The sequence below is a fragment of the Electrophorus electricus genome, chromosome 20 (assembly GCF_013358815.1).
Source record: "Electrophorus electricus isolate fEleEle1 chromosome 20, fEleEle1.pri, whole genome shotgun sequence".
In the NCBI taxonomy this organism is placed as follows: Eukaryota; Metazoa; Chordata; class Actinopteri; order Gymnotiformes; family Gymnotidae; genus Electrophorus; species Electrophorus electricus.
Genome location: NC_049554.1, coordinates 10435809 through 10457248, shown reverse-complemented (window position 1 = coordinate 10457248; position 21440 = coordinate 10435809). Strand labels below are relative to the sequence as shown.

The following is a 21440-nucleotide window of genomic DNA, read 5'->3' as shown; positions in this document are numbered from 1 at the left end:
GCCATGTTTTCTAATGATTTAGTTTGTTGCCCTCATTTTAGTGACGTACAGACGAATAGACCAACTGCAATTCACGCACAGTGGGACTAGCCTCTTTCAGTGAGCGCGACGTAGAGAGACCCGATCATTCTTGATGCACTTGATGAACTGACTCACAGAAACGGCAAATATTGTTTTGCATCTAGTCAAGGTTTTTCATTTTTAATTAGTCTATTGAACTAACACCTGAAGTGAATGTGTCGCCAGGTTGTAGTTTTTGCGGTGTTTGCCGCTAGCATCTGCGGACTGCCTTTCCCAGCCTTATGCAGTGCTGATTTGAATTACAAACCTATAATCGGTAAGGCGAAATCAAGTTGTTATTCAACGATTGCGCGTGTGCTTTAAAAGGGAAAAGGGCATGGGTTTTTAGGGGTGTGTGGGAGATATATATATATATATATATATATATATATATATGTGTGTGTGTGTGTGTGTGTGTGTGTGTTATGTGATTCTTTGTGATGTGTTTTAAGATCATTCTTATCTATGGGCAGTCAAACAATTGTTTCTCACGTCTCATATTGACCTGCATGTGACCTGTTCATTGTCCAGTTTAGCTTCTAATATTCCAGAATGTTCAGGAATCATCACGCCCGTTATCTTTCCATTATCCTTACTATTTTTAAATTTCTTATCTTCTAGTGGTATGTAATTTAGTACAGACAACAGCTATGTGGCACCGTGGTCAAGCTATCCGCGCTTTATCGACTCACGGTCAAGCCACCCAATGCGCCTATATGCACGATTTTACGGTATTTCGCTGCTCACCGCAAAGTAACTCCCTAAGCAATGATGAGCAGCTAAAAACCGTAAAATCGCGCATATAGACGCGTTTAGATTTAAAGCGCGGATAACTTGAACGTGAATCGCCAAAGCGCGGATAGCTTGCCAGCGATAGTGAGGCGGTTTTGATAAAACCGATCATGTAAGAAATTATACTTTCCACACTTTGCCACATTACAAGATCTTTATTTATCCTTTATCATTTTTATGTTTATCAGGTATTTTAGCCCAAGAGAATTTAGATTTAGAATTCGACCCACATCCTCAGGGATCGTCCTATATACCTGCTTCTTATGTAAAGTATTTGGAGTCAGCCGGTGCAAGGGTCATCCCAATACGGTAGGCGATGTTGTAAACTACTTGATCAAGTGTTTGTATGGAATGGAATGGAATGGATTGGTATGGATTACCCATCAGTTTTGCATAACTGAAGAGATCTTTTTTTCTCAGGATAAATGGTACAGAAGAGGATTATACAAAAATATTCTACCAAATAAATGGGTTAGTGGCTTCTGGTTAGTCTTTTATATAGTCAGAGGTTAGATAAATAAGACATTTTGTATCATCATAGTTTTTTTCTTTTCTTTAATAGGTTGTTGCTGCCTGGGGGAAATGTCGATCTTCAGAAATCCCAGTATAGCAGAGTGGCCAAGATTTTCTATGAACTGGCGATCAAGGTAGGTTACTACTTGACCAGTAAGAAGGAAAAGAGCACATTCTACAAAACTCTAATTATGTAGTCCCCCAGAAAGACCAAAGGACATATTGATAGATTTAAATTTTACACCAGACTTCTGATTCAATTTGAATTGCTTGAAAAATAATATTATGGGCTGCAAGTACACCAAGAGCTGATGGCATAGAAACCCGGTTACAAACTTGATAAAAAAAACACATGCAAAGGGATGCAAATGCTTTCAAAGTTACTGACTTTTTTGTTATTTGTTCTCTCCTATGGCAGCATACACTGAGTTTAAAATACGTTATACTGGAAAATATTTGCCTTTCTACCTTGCCTTGAAAGTGCTGAGCAAACTCTGTATGGTTTTCAGACAAGGTCTTACCAAAAAGAATTTACATAGTCTCACTACGTATTGTGTTTTAAACACAGGTCTGTGGTCAAACTTCCACGAACTAGTTTCTTTCATTTGTGTTTTCTGCAGGCCAACGATGCATTGGATTACTTTCCAATATGGGGAACTTGTCAGGGCTTTCAACAGCTGACTGTTCTGACTAGCAACAAAAACCTGCTGACTTTAACCAACTCCATGGCTGTGGCCCTGCCTCTGACTTTTGTTCCAGGTTAGCAGATTCTATAATTTTGCTTGCTACGAAACTCAGATCTGTTCAGATTAATGTAATAGCTAATCTCTAAACCAAATGACTAAGTAATAGCCTGTTTTTGCACAATGCCAAACAGGAGCACAGAACAGCAGGCTGTTCAAAAGCTTCCCAAAGGACCTCCTTCTGTCTCTTTCAGAGGAGAATATCACATCAAACTTCCATATCTGGAGCTTGTCTGTACAGGTACCACTGAGAATTGCAATTCAGTGTAAACCACCACTGCCCACAAACAAGCCTATTGAACAAAATTATTATTCTTGTTGAAATGCACAGAATTACACCCGGAATTCCAAACTCAAGCGTTTCTATAAGGTCCTGACAACAAACACAGATGGCAAGAAAGAGTTCATTTCTACCATGGAAGGTGAGAACAGCACCCTGTTGACAAGATCCAATCACTGGAGGGTGGTGATCATTTGCAAATGCAGTTGTTTTGTACTATATCCAGTGTGACACACACAGTTTTCTTGCCTGAAGACTTTTGCAATGTCTTCCTGTGCATGGATTGATGTAATGTTTTCGGTTAAGAACTACTTGCAAAACAGGAACATGTCCGGACGCAGCCCGCTTATAATATGATTGGTTGCCAAACTCCACATGGACTATGTTGACTTTGTAACCTGTTACTTTTGTAGCTTACCGATACCCATTCTATGCAGTCCAGTGGCACCCAGAGAAAAGCCCGTTTGAATGGATAAACAAGCCAGGCATGATTCACTCCATCTCATCCATCAGGGCCTCCTTCTACACAGCTAGCTTCTTTGTCTCTGAAGGTTTGCTATATTGAGTTTTGCCTTTTTTCCATTAATATTTTTAATGATTTTTGAGACATTTGGTTATGGTTGCATTCATGTTCAGCTAATGACCATTTCCCCCGTTTGCAGCTATGAAAAGTCAACATCACTTTTTAACACCTGAAGAGGAGGAAAAGGCTCTTATTTATAACTTCATACCTGTCTTCAAAGGCTTGAATTCCATATTCATACAGTATTACTATTTTGACTAGGTGTTAGGATTCTTTACATATTGCTACATCACAATATAAATGACCTCAACATGAGTTGCCATATTAACATAAAAGTGGGACATGGATGTTTGGTTTTGTTTCTTTTAGTGTTTACTGGCAGGAGAGCAAATATGGCTCGAACATTTGGTCAGATGTTTGTTTTCTGTTTAATAGTTTAAGCATGTTTATCATCAGGGGTTTTTATGTAAATTATTTTGTAGCTATATGAAATTGCCAAATTGGGGTGGGGGAGGGGTTGGGGTTTTTTTGTCTTATAGTTTGTGGGTTTTTTTCTGCTTGTTGTTTCTAGCTAGTAGACTCTTGTGCCATGTTTAAACTTTGTAATGATTTCAAATGCAACATGACTGGTGACAATTTCTGCTAGTATGGCTATGGTTCTATCAGTAGACTGTAATTGTTTTAAGAATATAATCAGAAATTGTATGCTGCAATTACCTGGTGTATTTGTGTGGCAAAGTGTCTTGTGCTTTATCATGCGGTCAGCAGGTTTCTCAATGCATTGCACCATAGGCTACAGAAAGTATTGCAGCATAATCTACCATCAGTTTTAGACAATGTACGGTCATGTTTTGCATGTTGTTCAGTCACAGTTGCTCGAGTCCCGTATATTGTCTAGCCCACAGTGTTTTCGTTCTAACACAACTGGACCTAATATTCAGATGCTACTGAAAGTATTGATTAACAAAATTAGATTAGGCTTGAAACCAAACTCAGTAGGGGGGTTAATCTCTAGGCGTGGAGCTAGTGTTGGTTTAAGATTTCTTTCTGAAGAACACTGTTATGGATGTGCAAATGACACAAATGATATTAGACTGAGATATTTTCAGTTACTTAAGTCATGTATGAATTTGCACAAGAGTGGAAGGGTCTAATAAAAAAAAATCAACAATAATCTGATTGTATAATCCCTTTGCCCTTGTGCATGAATCATTTCCTTGAAATACTATGACATATACTAAAAAATGACTGTGATAAGAGGAAAAGAATAGTTGTGTATCATCTGAGTTCGAAGGTTTTTGTTTTTGTGAGTGAGAAATTTTGGTGAGGTTACTGTTACTGAGTTCTGTTTACCTAGATGGCGCCATTGCAACAGCCCTGTTGTCTGCAAATGTTTTTCTCTAATTCCTTTAGGGCGTAGCCACACAGTTACAGTCCTTGCTTTAACACCCATTTAACTTCTCATAACGTTTATTTTCTTGCATTTCAAAATGGTCAAACCTAAAGTTACATTAAATAACACAATGACAAGTTCTCTGTACAAACTTTCCATACAAAGCAGCTGAGAGTTTCTTCATACAAAGCAATTGAGAAACATGAAAATGAAAAAGTGCAATTTGCAAAGAGCTCTCATAACTGTACAGGTACTGTAGAATACAAAAACTATGCTTACTCTATGATTATCAGCCTCTCTAGTTCACCAATTTCATAATCAGTCAAGTTTCTAAACAATGCATGTGTATAACATACAGAAAATCAGTATACTAAATTATCAAGAACATCTAGGTTTGCTCACAGCCACTAGATCTCTGACACTAGCCATTGTTAGAATAGATTCAATACTGTTGACCCCTGATATGTATTTAGGGTGTATTACTACAATGGCATCATGCACTTAAAATGAGCAGGTTACATACAAACTGTCACTTGTGATATGCAGTAGATAGTGAGAGCATGTCATTGGTTCAAATAAACCTTACACATTTTCTTAGCAAATATAGTGAGTTAGCTGTACTGTAAACCACAGGGAACTGATTTTTTTCACTGATCACTCAAGTGACAGGTGAATGTATAGTAATGTCATTCTGCTAAACCACAACACTTCAAAGATGGTAAATATGCACAAACCAGAGGCTTAGACTCCTTTGTAAATTAATGTGTTTAGTCTCCTTTGACAAAACCGTCAGAAATGTAACTTTCACAATTTGGCCGCCTTCAGTGCAATTTTTTTATCTAACACATATTGGTGTTGGTAGCATTCAAGAATATCTTATCTGTAATACTGAAAACACAGAACGTTGAAAACTGATCATTTTCAGAGCGGCCATTCCCACAAGTAAATAAACAGCAAGGCATGTAGGCTTCAGATCTGTATTTTAACATGGTGAACACTATGTTATAATGTACTGCTTCAAATAATTTAACTAGATGCATCCATATAAATATAATGTAATATCCTCATACTGTAGTAGCTAGTTGGAATACATTGCTTTAACATTCTTCGAGATACCATTCTGTTGTTTTTCATTTTTACAGTGCAAGATGTGATGAGACAGATTATTTGAAAGAATCTGAATTTTGGCAAATTTCAGTCGTCTGGGGGGAAAACTTATTTTCATTGTCTACAGATAAGTAGCAGCTATAGGTTCATGCTCCTTAAAATAAGGCTCATAAATTAACAAAATTTAAAGATCAATATGGTCAGGTTTTACTGATGCCTCTCTGCTTGCACTACTAAGGGATCAAACCCATTCCATAATGACTACATTTCAAAGTACTTTGCAGTCTATCTTAACTGTACCATGGGTGGTGCAGATAAATAAAAGACCATACAAGCCAAAAGACATCACTTTAAATATGCAGCAGATGTTTTCAAAAAAGCAGTTGTGCCACAGTCATCCATGGTGCAATACCTTCTTTTCACAACAGGTTTGTTTTCATCTACTCTCCTCCTTGTTAAAGGTGGGTGTCCTCCTCTTGATTGTCTTCTTCCTCCTTCCCTGGCTTGTTGACCAGTACCTGCCAGCCACTCCCCCCTCCGCTGCCGACTGGCACACCATTGGCACTTTGCTTCTTCTCCTGCATCTCTGATTGGCCGTCATTAGTCACGTCCAGCGTGGGGTTGTCATGGCAGCCGTTTTCCACAAAATGGAGCTCCTCTCCTCGTGACTTGAGACATAAACACAGAAACAGTTAGCCAACAACTCTTAAGAAAACTATGGATAACTAAAATAAGTTCCTGGGCATCTACAAGAATGGTAACCCTCAAGGTCTCCTTTCAGTTAGGAAGCATATGTCTCAAACAACAGTCAAAAAATAAAACAACCTCAAATAACTCATAAAAATTTCAACCATTTAACATATGTACAGAGTTCTGAATAATTAATGTGAAGAGATGTCACTGACACAAAAATCTTTGAAATCTTTGACTTCTGTTTCAAGAAACTGAATAGCCTTGGTGTAACACAGGACTGCCCAAAGTATTACTTGATGCTGTACCAAAATGCTTGGGTTTCCCTGCTCTAACCCCAAGACCATCAGTGGCTTCCAAACCATCGTCTACTTATATGTATGAGGTGAACATGCAAGGTGCGTGGCAGGAGGTAGAGGCAAAACCCATGGCACCCGATCACAGCAAGTGTTGAATCCAGAGTGGCAACCACACCCAGTCAGAAAGCACTCCAAATCCATTACTGCAGATTCAAATCACAGTCCTCAAGGTTCTCAAGTCCTAAAGATTTTCCAGTCTCCCTTTACCCAGGTGTGACGAAAAAGTGGCCAACCAGTTACATTTACACATTACACATTACATTTACATTTCATCAACTAAAAAGGATTATGAAATCCAGGACTGGATTTGGATTTAAGGTTCAAACTTGGACACCACTGCTCTACTGTGAGCTCCATTGCCGAAATGGCAGGGTCTTCGGGTGGCTCCGCTGACACACGTCAAGCCTTTCCACCACTCACCATGTTTTTCGTCTTGGGCAGGCGACGCTGCCAGCAGATGTAGACAAGGCCCGACGCGATGATGGTCAGGCACACGGAGCCAATGACCACCAGCACGATGAAGAGCTTGCCGTAGTCGCTGCGAGGCTGGCTGGGTCTCGAGTGACAAGTGCTCACGCTGGAGAAGTTCTGAATGCCAATCTGAATCAAGAGACACAGACTATTCCTCACAGGACAGCAGCATTCAGGAGCAGGGCATCATTATAAAATGCCTTACTAGTATGTACAGGTTTGATGGTGATACCTCATCTAAGCCTCTCCTTATCTCCCCCAGCATTGAGAGCACATCTTTGGTGGCAATGACACCTAATGACACAAAATGCACATTTGAATGTACACTGTAGTCAACCTGAAATATGGTGTAGGTTAAGTGTAATCTATGTAGACGAGGTAATGAGGATGTCTTCCAGTTTTTGTGGTAAATTCACCTTTTCCATCATAAAAATATTGAGATCATAGGTTATTAGTAGGGATAAATTGAATTGGACAAATCGGTAAGTTCTAATTTAAAGAGAGCTTTATGAAGTTAAGGAAGAGATTTGTTTTTGGCAATATAGTCCCAGGCCACCCTGTGCTATATGACATTGTTGTGTATAGTCTTTTTGTGTGTGTGTGTGTGTGTGTGTGTGTGTGTGTGTGTGTGTGTGTGTGTGTGTGTGTGTGTGTGTGTGTGTGTGTGTGTGTGTGTGTGTGTGTGAGTGTGTGTGTGTGTGTGTTTTACCCTGTTCGTTGGCTAACGTCATGAGAAGCTGGTGGTCCTGCCTGGTTGGTTTGCTCAGTGAGATGAGCCATGAGCCCTGAGGACTGTTCATCCTCCTGGAGAATGTGCTCTCAAGCATCTCCAAGAGCCTGTCACCGTTCTCTACACGAAACTCGTCCTGTCATCCACACATGAATACACACATACACGCACATGTCCACACACACACAAACACCACATACATGCACACACAAACATACACAATCACTAAATAAAACTGTCATCCCACAACAGTTCATGTCTGCTTACCAAATTACCAAACCTTTTTTATCATTTTGACTGCTTGTCCATTTTCAGTAAGAGTTTAACATGAATCCTAATAAACTTCATTAAGTTCATGGAATATTATAATTCCTAACATTTCTTCTGACTAACTGAATAGTAAGCAGACTATACACATCCCTAGATCACGCCACACTGATAAATACAATAAATGGCCAATGAGCTAACAGAGCCCATCTTTCATCATGTGTGCAGAATCATGAAAAAAAAAAAATGCAATAGTTTAAAGACCAACATACAGACCTTCTCTTCAGTTAAAATGCTAAAAGAGAATTCTATTTAGTTTAATATATAAAATAAGTCCATCATGAAAATATAGCAACATTAGTAAACTCTGGGGACTAATAGCAATTCTAATATTGGCTGACTCCAAACACATGATTGACGTCCAATAATCCAGTATCATTCTGTTTGGTATATTACATGTGCGCTCAAATTCCTCATATGTGTAACATATATGGCAAATACAAATTACACTAATTCTGATTATGATGGTGATGATGCCTCATCTGCAGTAGTGAAGAGACACTACTGCATTTCATAATATTTCACCTATACTACCGTAATGTAGAGTGTAAAACAATATACACAGTGTTGTCAGAAAATAGTGTTTTTTGGCATGCCGATATGATAACACTGACAAGAACACCTGTTTTCCCATGCGTGCGCTGCTTGGAGTGAGGCCACCAAATTAAACTAATCACACCCACAGTGGCCCTCTTGTAGTCATGGAAATTTGGCATTTCGTTTGATTTGTTGACCTCACAACAAAAGAAAATTGATTTCTTCCTTTTTTTGTTGAAACAGATTGTTTTTTTAAATGTATCACTTGTGCGGGTTACTAGCGCAACCTGGAAAATGCATTTTGCTGGACAAAATCACTGAGGGCTTCTGTATAATCACCATGATAATCATTTTATTTTACACCATTAGTGTAAAAAAGATGTGCCTATTTTGGCAACCAAACATACATTTTTTAAAATTATTACACCAGATGTTCTACAGGCTTGTAAGTCTGCTTTGATGAGTATTTTACATTACACATCAGAAATTTGTACAAAAGTGTTGAATATTTTTCAATATAATGTTTTGTATAATAATGAGTATTTTTTGTCCTGCACTAATGAATATTTTGCTTATGGGCTAAGGGACTATAATCCTATACTTAAAATGAATCAGTGAACATCAAAATTCAAAACAAACATATGAATTGTTTATACAAAGCAACTTACAATTACAACAACTTGAGGGATAAGGGCCTTGCTCAGGGTCCCAACAGTGGCAGAGCTTGAATGACAAGTGAAATACATTAACAACTAAGCTACCACTGCCACATTAATGACTAGACAGAAAGTGGAGAGGTGGAGCTAGAGTGGACTAGACTTCAGCAAGCTCCAAACCACCACAAAAGCTTTAAAAAACTAAAACAAAAACAAAAGGACGACTGTTGGACTTGTGCCTTAGCATAAACCTGTTTTTGAGCATACTACCAACCGATGATTAATCCAGCAAAACAGGACTCGGAGGCGCAGAGTCTCCAAGAGGAACCTTGTTGGGAGACTTTTCCTGTTCATTTCAGAACCCCAGCCCTTCCCCTGCCGCCACTAATCATTCTTTTTTGCAACATTTGTTTGCTAATTCTGCCCATAATTCTGTGGTGCCTCCCTCGATAGGCAAACTATCAATTTGGTGCACAGTTGTTGGCATGCAAAGCCTTAGAAGGTCAGGGTGATTATAATTGCATGGCTGTCAGCGGTTGCCATGGCAATGGATGGGCACCTCTCACACTACGCGGCACATGAGTGTGAGGGGAGGGAGAAGGGGTTTTTTTTGTCAGTAGTGTGTGTATGTGAGTGGGGAGAGAAAGGGAGACAGTGAGAGAGTGTGTTAGCATGTGTGTCTGTGTGAGTTCATGGCACAGATTACTGCAGCGGCACTGACAGGGAATGTGATTAAGAAGAGTCTTTGCTACTGTTCTGCTGGAGCCAGGGCTGCTTTTACTGCAGAAAGCATGAGCTAGGGAGATTTATAAAATCTAAAAGATTTTTTTTTTTATTTCCATCTCACCCTTCCAGGAAGGGGTATCTTTTTCCATCACACTTAGGTCTTCTACAGAGGCCTGGGAGTTTGAGGGTGCAGCACAGAATTTCTCTGTTCCTGGGAATGTGCACTTCAGAATTCTGGTCACTGTTGTCACTCCGGAAACCACTCCTCCAGCCTAGGGGTCACAGCCTTAGGAGTCATCTTGGCTCTAATCTTCTACATCCTTCTCCATTTCCTCTTTCGGTCCATGGTATCTCTTCAAGTTCTTGTATTTATTCCTTTGGATTGTTCCATAACAGATGTGGGACTGTCACATCTAATACCTTTGCTGTTTTCTTATCTATTAGCTCTTTGTCTGGTTTGTTCACTATTGTGCCATAGGAGCTTAGCTTTGCTTTTGTCCACATGGCTTCTCCCATTTGGACGTTGGGACATATGTTCCTGTATGTGATACACTAGTTTTATATATATATATATATATTTTTTATTTTTTTTTTATTTTTTTTTTATATATATGTTAGAATGCTGCATAGACACATCATTGTTTAATGTTTTCAGCCACAGGAAGAGTGAAGTCAGCATTTTGGGGATACACTCATATTTGTGCATATCCTCATATTCCCGTTAACCTATTGTTCTGAATTCACACTCCTGGGAAAAATAATTCCAAGCATCTTGCACATTGAGCTTCTAACAAGCACAACACAAAAATACATTAAGGCCTTTCACGGTATTGTAGAGAAAAATGGAAAAAAAAACCAAACAAAAAAACTTTGCACACATTGCATAGCAATTCAAACATGACTTGCATAATTACTGCTGCTCTCCTTAGAGCTAATCAATCTTTTTGCAAGGGTGCCAAATGACAATTACTGCTACCGTTGTCCTCCCATTTCATGATGTTAATCAAATGTGTAGTTTAAGGGACATAAATCATAACCAGCTGCAAAGGATTAAATTGCTCATATGGCAAGTTGTGCTAGGGATGGAAATTTACTGTAGAAAGTCAGCATTAAAACAAGGACAAGGTAGGAACTTACGCAATCATAATTATCCGACATGTTGAGGATGACGTACCCTTTTCCAGCCAGATCACTCCAGTCAACGCAAATGACCTAGGTAAGATCACGGGGAAAAAGATACATGATGATAAGATGTGCATAAGAGCAAAGGAAGGTATGTTATTGAATGTGATGCCTCTGTTTCAGCTAATGTTAATCACATAAAATAAGGTTAGATGTGAAATTCCTAATTTGCTTCATTCATTAATGTCAGCCAAGTCACTCAAAATATTAAAATGTCAAAAGGAGAACTTGCATAAATGTGACCTCATTAAATCCATTCTGCAACCTCAAAAGTGGAAAAGCTCACTACGTCTTTCTTTCGTTTTCTCTTTAATATATCTTATGATTCTGATCTGAACTGCCTGATATACTAAGATATTGACAGATAGTGAATATGTATTTCTTTTGAGGGTTATTTCTTGAAAGGTTTGAAATACAGGGCTTCTGTGAGCTACATGGACCTGTAGTCAAACATGGTCCTTCTGAAAACATTATGACAAAAATGGGCTAATATTACCAACACTGAATGGCATAGTGTCCTGGAATGGAATGGAATGAATATGCAGAGGTTTTGAGGTTTCTCAAGTGCATTGTGGATTGGAATAGATTGGTCTAGATAAGATTGGACTGGGCTGGATCGGACTAGATTAATCTAGATAAAACTGGACTGCACTGAAGTAGACCAGACTGGGCTGGATTGGACTAGACTGGGCTGGATTGTCAAGTGGTAATCTGCTGATTAAGATAATTAAATATGAGCAGTGAGGGCCAACAATGGGTCCATCAAGCTCATGCGCTGCCTGCATTTTTTTGCACGCTACCTGTACTTCCTCTTGGGAGTCATGCAAATCCGTCTCTGAAAGGTACTCGGTACCGCCATGACGAAGCTCAGCCTCTTCCTCTTCCTCGCCATGCTCCTCTTCCCCTTTGGTGGCACCTACATCCTGCCATACGGTCTCGCTAAACGCCACAATGGGAATGTCCGACGCTGGCGTGCTAGATGGCTCGATGGTGAGCGCTGTTCCCCGCATCCACTGATCTTCCTCCTCTCCGTCTATCTCGGTGGGGAATGCCACAAGCTCCTCCTCCTCTTCACTCTGCTCCTCTGAGCTCTCTCGTTGTGCCTCGTCAGGCTGCAAGGGTGCCCGGCTGGGGACCAAGCCCACCTCAGGCACAGTGGGCGCCAGCGTCAGGAGGTTCTTCCTCTCCTCATCAAAAGCCCGCCTGGGAGGGGAGGGGACGTCAGAGCCAGCTGCGGCCTCCGGTAGGGGGCTTCCCCAGCCAAAGAGCTTGGTGATAGTGGTGGTTGCCTCAAGAAGGGGTCCAGCAGCTGCTGTGGACAGGCTCAAGGAGGGGTGCGATGGAAAACCGCTGGCCTCCGAGTCACCCTCCCACCGATCTGCATCCATAGCATCGGATGTAGGGGCAGCGAAGAAAGGCAATGACAAGTTCACATCTTTGTGTTCGCTGCGGAGGGAAACTGATGAGGGCCCAGGGGAAGATGGATTGTAACCTACGGAATGAATATCAGTAAACAAACCACTCTCAATGGTAGACATCTGTAATGGGACTGTAATTCACGCTGCACAAATGCATTCTAACAAGCCAGAGAGACAAGACAAAAGTACCCTCAAAAACACAAACCCAAACTCACCCAGTTTATAAACACTGCCTAAATGCATTCATTACAATGGAATATTTCTATTTACTATCTCTTCGTCTTCCATATGCGATATGTTTATTTTTGCACATTCAATATTTCAGTTAGTACACTGGTTGTTTCGACAGCACTCCATCGCCCCACTTCCTTATGCCAATAGCAGCAGTTTTTTTTTGTGCTGTGGGTTGCAGCGGGAGGCTGCCTGCACGGTTGGAGAACGCTCCACCAAAACAGCACTCGCTGACAGGAGGCTTTTTCACTTAGCCTAGCCTGTTTATTCATGAACCACGATACACTGTTGTGCTAAGATCACTTATTGACAGCTTATGAAGGCTGGAGAGGGAGAATTAGAGGGGGGGGGGATAAGTGGGGGAAGAAGGATCGAATGAAAAAAAGAAAGAAAAAAGAAATAGAAAGAGACAGAGTTGGAAGGGAAGGCAAGTAGAAAGAGAGAGAGAATAAGATGTCATAATTTATTGTTTAATTTACATTCTTACATTTCTTTAGCATTTATAGTGCATTCCAAAAATGTATTGTACTGTATTTGGCTTTAACAAAAGTATGGTTTTAACGAAAGTACCTAAAGCAAGATGTCAAGCTCTTAATCTGACCTTCTCTGTTCACAAAGTAGACTGGGCTTTTGTGCTCAAATGAAGACAGCACAGACTAAGGCGAGTGTCCACACACCTGCCCACCCACGTGCACACCGACCCCTCCCACGCAGCTCCATACATATGCGCAGCCAGTTGTTTCTGGTAAGTAATCACTGCTAAATAGCACCCCATTCTGTTAGATAGGTAAAGTGGCCAGAGTTTACATTTAGTATTTGGCAGCTGTCCTTGTTCAGAGTGACTTTCAGAAGTGCTTTGTAGTCTCTACTGACACATATCCTCAGGCATATATAGACAGGTTAGTGTCAAGAATACTATCAGACAAAAGCCCTGGCTAAAATGAAAGAAGACAAAAGGTTTTTTATCTGTTTAAGTGCTCAGTGAAGTCTGGAAACTTCATCTTACAGCCAGGGTCTCAGCTGTATGAGACAGCCAGGGGGAAGTTCAGGCCACTATCTGGGTGCCAGGACAGTGCAGAGTCTTGATTCATGTCTTCTTTGTGTCTTGAGGGATGGTGTTTCAAATCAAGCCATACTAGAGACTCGAACGCAGCATGGTGCAGAATGGGGTTTGATTACTGCTTTTAGGTATGTTAGGGTTAATCACATATATTATTAAGTTAACATAGCAGTTTAGGTTTACTATAAATTGTCTTCAGTTGCATTTGGTCCTAGAGTGTTACAGTTATGAGCACTGACCATCCACTGTACTTTTCATTTTAAGTATACATTCCCCCCAAAAATAACATCATATTTAAGTCAAAATTTGGAATCAGACTGATAGCACAGAATATGGCCACATTAGGTCCAAATGTATTTACATCATATTTGTTGTAGTATTTTCTAAATTGACAAGATTATTCATTGACCTTTACTGACAATCAAGACTCATGCAATCTGTTCATTCACCAGACAGCACCAGCAAAGAAGGATAATGCTGAGTCTCTGTGTAGAAAATCCAAGTTGCCCTATCAAGATAGTGCAGGATCGGTCTAACTGAATCCCAGTCTCAGCCTTCAAGACGGAAAACGTAATGCTGATCTCAGAGCAGCCAATGAAGGCAGAGCGCCAGCAATTTAAACGCATGGCCTCTGATGAGATTACCCCATCGAAATGGGATTGTGGCTTCAGATGGGAGACAGCTACAATCAATGAATGAGAAAATCAGATAGAAAAAAACTGATGTTGTTTAGCATGAATTTAGACGTCTAATTATAAACCTATAATGAATTCACACAATCTTCAATTACCAGCTACACAAGGTGTTCAGTATATGAGACTTCAGTATATGTGGTATCTTTCAAAAAGTGAGACAAACAAAATATGCAGGTATTTCTTTAGCAACTGTAAAATGCACTGCTCTTTAGAACAAGGATTAGTCAAAGGCAGAACTAATGCTAAAGAAAACAGCTGGCATCACTGAGCTTCCTCCACCGAAACAGATTAGAATACATGCCATGACCAAATCTGCAGGCTGACTGGAACAGATAGAGCTCGCAGAGAATTCCCATTCGCCATCCTTCATGGAAAATTTGGTAGACAGTCCTGTTACACTCACCGTCCTTTTCTCATGCACAAACACCTACACAATACGTTTGCTTGGGCAAGAAACAGGGCACCATCAGTGGAAAACATCCTTACAAAAATATAGCCCAAAAAGTACCATTTTCATTTTAGGGACATTTAATTCTCATATGTCTCGGCAAGCTTTGATAATACAGCCTCGTTCAATCTTTCATCCTCATTTCTGCATGGATGAAAGTGCGCTGCATGAATGCGAGAGGACGGCAATTATGTTTAAACTGTCACAATAAAAAAAAGAGAGGAAAATCTTATGATCAGAAAGCCTGGCAGCATGAGAGCCCAATATTCATTAGTAAATGTAAAAAGCATTTTGGCACGTCTTTTCACGCATCTAATTGCTGTTTTGACATACATGACATATTGTGGGGAGGGGCCTGTCAGCTCGAGGAAGATGTTCGTCGGCTAAACGTCTTGTTCCATGCCTCATGCTAAATGACAATTTTAAGATCACTCATGATAAATACACATGACTCATGCTATGAAATGAAATGACCCACTTCTCCAGTGGGAACTCACATAAAAACCCACTTCAGTTCATGGGAGATGAAGACGTATATAAGGTGTATAAGTTCAGTTTGTCCATTTAATTGGTTTACATGGGTGCCATCTTTTCGAGGTGGCACCCATTTGACAAACCTCAGCTAAACAGGGTCAGTGGGCAGTGGTAGCTCAGCAGTTAAGGTTCTTGATTTGTAATTGTAAGGTTGCTGGTTCAAGCACCACCACTGCCAAGTTGCCACTGTTGGGACCCTGAGCAAGGTCCTTAATGCGCAAGTTGCATTCAGTCATAATTGTAAGTTGCTTTGGATAAAAGTGTCAGTTAAATTCTGTAAAAGGGTTGGAGGAGAACACTTGGTGCCCATTTCTGTCTCTATGACTTTAGTTGATTTGCTGCTATTATTCTGAGGAAAGACAACTGCTCCATCTATCCCACCCAATGATTTCACAAGCAACCATGCAGTTGTGAACGGCTGACCAGAGGTGGCAGTTGTATCCCAGTAATAGAACTACATTTTGTGCCAAATTAGTGCCTTAGCCAAATGAGCTACTACTGATAAACCCCCCCACCTACTACAGTCTTTAATGATTTTGTACTTTGCTGAGAGAATGGATAGATGTAATGATATTTCTTTGCCTATGTGCTCTGAGTTTCATAATGCTAACGTAATCAAAGTCCTGTTATAGGACAAGTAAGCCCCCTTGTTTAACCTCTGTCTAACTGAACGCCTTAGCTTAGGCTTTGCCATTCACACTCATTCATTTTGAAAAATGTCCAAATACCTATCAGGGAATCTGTGTCCAGACTGGAGTTGATGTCCCCTTGGCCCTCCCACTGTCGCAGTGCCTGAGGAGCCTTATTCTCTTCACTGTCCTCACTGAAGAACCCAGAGCCCTCCTGGGAACTGTCCATGAGAGCAGGTACAGCAGGGATCTCCTGCAGGGCAGCCTGGTGATCCTCGAGGCCCAGGATCGGCTGGGGCGGACCGGCAGAGGCGAACAGCTGCATCGGCCCAGTGCTCTGAACGCTGGTGGACGTGACAAGCACAAGCAAAGAGCCTGGAGGAGACAAACAAAGAACAGTGATGGTGCCAATTGGTTGTTACTGGGAACTGCATAAAGCGCAACAATCTTGGAGACTAACCTTTAAATGTATAGCACAGTGCTGCATCAAAAAGACACAAGATAACCTGCACCAGTATTGTGACTCTTATTTCTTTACTAACTACAGATCTTCATTTCCTGGTTGCTGCCTTCTTTGTATGACATCGAAACATCAATATTTGAGACTATATTGACGAGAAAAGACCTGTACTTGTGTCGCCGACGGCAACCTTCAAAAATATCCTTGTTCACAAATCACAAATTTATAACTGAGATAACTATGTCTTTTGTCACAGACTGTCAGAACACATGAATTATGACTAAAGTCCAGAGCTTAGCTTGCCCGGTGACACCTCACTTCCTACCATAGTGGGACACTTGCCACAGATGACTCCCAATCACAGCATAATATCTTCTTACTCCGCACAAGCAAGTTGTCAATTTAACCTACCAGGTCACTGATGGATTAGCCTTTGGATTAGCATTACAGGAGGCACTGTAAGAGGCTGTGTAGTACAAAGTGAGGCTACCCTCTGCAACTGCTCCTCTGGTTTTATCTGTCAGAGCCGAGATAGAGGTTTTGCTCACTCAGCACATTTAGATGTGACTTTTATGCCAAGGCTTACCGCACTATACTAGTTATAGATAAGGCTGTTTAAGGGATCTGAAGCAATTTAACTAATAACTGTGTCTCTCTTTGTCTGAATGTGGATATTAACCTGTCTCAGTTCAAATACTTGTGAAGTATTCATATAGCTTATGTAAGTATGTTAGGATACCGATATCCATGAACAGATTGCTACAGGTCCAGATTTATACCATTAGAGACTCCTGAGCTGAAAACATTACCAGTGTTATATGTGTAGTAGCAAAGAGACCCATTCCATTCTATATTAAATTTACTTAATTATGATATTTTGAGTTAGAAATAACACTAACCAGTACTTGATGAGTCTCATGTACTGTAACTTAAATGGTGAAATTCCTCTATACAAAAAAACTTGACAAATCTTGACATTCATTCGCTCTCAGCTATAACTGCAGGCCAGAGGTTCTCAGTACAGTTCTCATCCCCCACCCCTTACCAGTCCACATACTTCCTCTGTTCTAACTCTTAACATACATTAGCCAAGTGATTCCCTTGTTCAGTTATATGAGAAGCTGGGACAAAATAAAAACCAGACCTGTATTCAAATGGACCACTGTTGTAGGATATTGTTATAAACTTTCCAGAATTTCCAGAATACTCATTTACCTCTGTGGTGTGGAACAAAATACACCTGCACACACATACACACAATTACTTTCTGTGTTCACATATGATTCAATTACATTTTAATCGTTTCAACATTTAAAAAGGTTTCATTCTGTCGTGCTGCATCATACTGAATGGTATTTTATTGCAACCCCCGAATCTTAATACTTTTTGGATCGTGAGCTATCTACAACCACCAAGCCCTAGAGTGCACATAGATCTCTCTCTCTCTCTCTCTCTCTCTCTCTCTCTCTCTCTCTCTCTCTCTCTCTCTGGGTGTGTCTTGGACCATAGCCCAGACAACAGTCCTGATGTGAGTGCACTTCTGCGCCGTTTCAAAGCATCTCAGAGATCATGGGCTACCTGCGCTGCGACGCCAGTATCAGGGGAATAAGGAAGTCTTACAAGTCTTCAAGGTCAGCAGTGTATGCTAAAGTCAGAACAAAAAATGAAGAAGCTCTCCTGCAATTAATTTCTAAAAATTAAGATGTGGAGGAAAAGGCCATCCAATGTCAGTCATTCATCTTTTTTTCACCATCATTTCAAATAAAATGCTTAAAACAATTTATTCACTTATGCATAAGTGCACACAATAATATAATTATTTATTGCCAAATGAAAGAAACCCCCCACCCCCCCAAAAATAGGGTGGTTGTTTTTAATCTGTATTTGAGAAATACCAAATTCCCAGGCCCAGATTAACTCTGACGCTGGACCAAAAGCTTTGACCAATTATTTTTGACTGAAAGTTTATCATGGGATTAGGTTAAATCTGGGGCTTTGACAAATCAGATTTGCAGAACAGCGGACTACTAGCCAGAACTGCAGACAGTCTCCCTTTCTTTTCGACGCTGTAATCCGTGACTATGAGGGCAGGGGTGTTGGAATAAACACTACACATGAATGAACAGCTCGCAGGCGATCCACAGAGGGAGAGAGCCATTCTGTGGACGCTCTCAGAATATGGCTCTAGTTTCAGACCAGCCACAACATGTCTGCTCTCAACCTGTTGCTACTGACTGCACAGTACTGACAGCTGGTTGAGTCATCTTTATATAGCCCTTACTATATAGGATGTAGTTCTACAGGCTCACGGGGAGTTGACTGTACATACATCACTTAACAAAATGAATATCAATATTATGCTGTACTGATAATATATTCATTATAGCGCATTTTAAACATCCAGGTCTCTGGTGGATTAGCATTCGGATTATCATTACGGCAATGGAAAAGGCCGCGTGCCAAAAGGGGTGCCGTACAGCACTAAAGTGCATTATAGTAGTATAGTGCATTGTAGTTCATTACACTGGGCTGCTTTCTAATCATTGTAGTAAGTTAAGTGCGAATGTTAGTAGCATCTCATGACTTTATGTCTAATATGACAAAGATAAATATGAAAAGACAGTCTTCCTTAAGGATCAAACGATGTCCTCAGACCTGCAAACACCCTTTCACACACGTTGGCAAACGTCACGGTGCAACGCGCAATCCGTCCTATTCTTTCTCACCTCTAACTCCCCGGTGCCGTCCTGCTGTGCCTATCTGCGAGACTAAATGCCCTTTTGAAACTGAATCAATGGACCAGTACACCAAGCCCTACAGAGAGATAAATGCTCATTCCACCTGACCTGAATAGGCTCTCGGCTGCGCCGGGGTGCCTGGCCGACATTGCAGCAGTGTGTAGGTGGAAGGATCGAGATTTATAGCCTCCAGTTCAGAATAGGGGTGGTGCAGTGGCCGTAATCGTCAGAGAAATATAGTGCAAAAGTGGTGGAGCACGCTTAAAGCTAGAGGATGAGCATAGGCTTCGAAGAAGAGAGCCATCCGTATCAGACCTTTATGGTTTTATGTTGGTCAGCGGAGGAGAACTGGGGAATGCTTGGGAAATAAACTGGCTAAGAGACGTAGAGCTGCAAAAGATGACTGACAATTATATCACGGTTAGATGGATTGGATAAAATGAAAAAAAAAAACATGATAAAGGATTGTAGACGCTTGTAATTTCAAGGCTAATGAGTGATAAAAGAAACATTTTTCCACTACTAGTGGGCAGCCAGAGAATGACTCATGCCTGGAGGTATGCAGCAAAATATTGTACAAGGTAGCCTATACAACAGTAAACAAATCATATTAGCCCTTTAGATGTTTACAGTCTGTAGCTAATTTACAAACTGTCTGTTGTGTCTGAAGGAGCAGCCCAAACACAGTATGGCTTTTGGCCATACAATCTGTGCCTGATGAGACTTGCACAAGACATTGGCAACGCATTCTTACAATCTGGGACTACGCCGAAGGACCTCGTCCAGGAGAACCCTGGGGACATCTCAAATATGTCTGAATTTATAAGTGATCATGAAAGGTGCGTGTGCACTCGCTGTACATAAAACGCCACTCCGTCATTATTTCTTCTGATCAAGCACAGCACTTCTATTCATTTGTGTTCGTCAGCCCGCATAAGTGTTATGTAGGACTGAACGCTTCTTAAACATATTTACTATAACGAATAAACGCTGATTAAGACATTTCTTGCAAACGATTTGGTGTCATAGGAAAATAGTCGTTACCAAATGCGTTTTAAGGACGCGTGTTGGGCCAACATATTTAAGTTATACTATATACATAATTTACCCTACTAAACACCTAAATATCCAACACTCTACAATGAAACACTGACAGAATAAAAATAAAACCTATAACGTAATAATACAAAGTCGTGCTCTTTCATAAGAACAAGCGCACTTACCTATTCGGAGGCAATAAAGAGGAGCAACGGACATAATTGCAGCTTCAAAATCCAAGGTATACTCGGGTAAATTACTGGATTGTATAAGAAATTAGCCCTTTGTTCTAAGATAAGATGTGGCTAACTAGTTAATTAAACGCATACCAGTGCAGGACATATCGCGCACGTTTTTTGCAGTTGCGTCTACCCGGTATACTATTACGCGCCTGAAGGGGCGAGATTAACGGCTGAACTTGGATGCAGCGGTTATCTGCATCTCAAAGCTCGTCGGAGTCTCTTGATTTAGTGACCTGGACATACAAAGTGCCACCTCATGACGACGCAGAGCGAAAGATGAAGAGCTGTATTTTCAGGACAGCTGCTGAGAATTCATCACTCTTCAACGGGTGAACTTAACCTGACCCGCTTGTGATCAATGAATTTGAACAGTAGCCTACGTTATAGCACATGAAGTAAATGCGTACACCCAACCACGCTCAAAGACTCGCCCACCCCAACTACGATGGTCTAGCAACGCCTTAGAATTGTAGTTTATAAGGCTATATACAATCCTTGCGCAGTGTCTGCAGGCGGTACACTGCACCGGACCAGGAGGCGACCCCGGGTCCTAAAGCTAGTCGAAATTCCATAGGTAAGCATTGGGCCACGCTGACAATATAAATGGGACCAGTTAACCAAGAAGGACCGGAGGTCAAAGTTGACACCAGTTCCACCTGAATTCAAGCCCAACACCAGTGCCCGTCAAGATTCTTCCTGTGTAACATTAAATGTTCTCCTATCATACAAGGTGTAGCTATGTCAAACATTTTTGCATGAGTGACACCAAATGTTTAAATTGTAAATGTATATTCTTAACACTCAACGCATAGTTTTATTTGGATATTGAAGTAAGATATTGCTAAAAGCCACACATGT

The 21440-nt window shown here is 40.7% G+C and overlaps 2 protein-coding genes across 3 annotated transcripts; one reads left to right on the top strand and one right to left on the bottom strand.

Annotated features, from left to right (window-relative positions):
- Positions 1-95: 95 nt before the first annotated feature.
- On the top strand, positions 96-5013 carry zgc:171566. 2 transcript variants are annotated; one of them, XM_027020185.2, is made up of 9 exons: positions 96-337; positions 1041-1161; positions 1273-1323; positions 1415-1499; positions 1986-2124; positions 2243-2349; positions 2440-2530; positions 2826-2939; positions 3051-5013. In XM_027020185.2, exons 1-9 carry the CDS (start codon positions 235-237, stop codon positions 3170-3172), a joined length of 933 nt encoding a protein of 310 aa, XP_026875986.2. In that variant the 5' UTR covers positions 96-234; the 3' UTR covers positions 3173-5013. The 2 variants fall into 2 exon arrangements, with proteins under 2 accessions (XP_026875986.2, XP_026875985.2); XM_027020184.2 differs by having other exon boundaries at positions 2802-2939.
- Positions 4364-21083, bottom strand: podxl2 (podocalyxin-like 2). The gene is made up of 8 exons (XM_027020182.2): positions 20526-21083; positions 16204-16479; positions 11890-12581; positions 11045-11119; positions 7641-7797; positions 7164-7225; positions 6881-7060; positions 4364-6079 (listed from the first exon to the last, which is right to left on the bottom strand). The coding sequence occupies exons 1-8, from the start codon at positions 20557-20559 to the stop codon at positions 5867-5869; spliced, it is 1689 nt and encodes a 562-aa protein (XP_026875983.2). The 5' UTR covers positions 20560-21083; the 3' UTR covers positions 4364-5866.
- Positions 21084-21440: the final 357 nt, after the last annotated feature.

Excerpts from the sequence above, each read along its gene's own strand:
- zgc:171566 (XM_027020184.2), top strand. The coding sequence starts at position 235 with ATGTGTCGCCAGGTTGTAGTTTTTGCGGTGTTTGCCGCTAGCATCTGC. Across the intron at positions 1,324-1,414 it reads ATATTCTACCAAATAAATGG|GTTGTTGCTGCCTGGGGGAA; the intron begins GTTAGTGGCTTC and ends TTTCTTTAATAG. Across the intron at positions 2,940-3,050 it reads TAGCTTCTTTGTCTCTGAAG|CTATGAAAAGTCAACATCAC; the intron begins GTTTGCTATATT and ends CCCCGTTTGCAG.
- podxl2 (XM_027020182.2), bottom strand. The coding sequence starts at position 20,559 with ATGTCCGTTGCTCCTCTTTATTGCCTCCGAATAG. Across the intron at positions 16,480-20,525 it reads TCTTTATTGCCTCCGAATAG|GCTCTTTGCTTGTGCTTGTC; the intron begins GTAAGTGCGCTT and ends TGTCTCCTCCAG. Across the intron at positions 6,080-6,880 it reads TGCCCAAGACGAAAAACATG|TCACGAGGAGAGGAGCTCCA; the intron begins GTGAGTGGTGGA and ends TTATGTCTCAAG.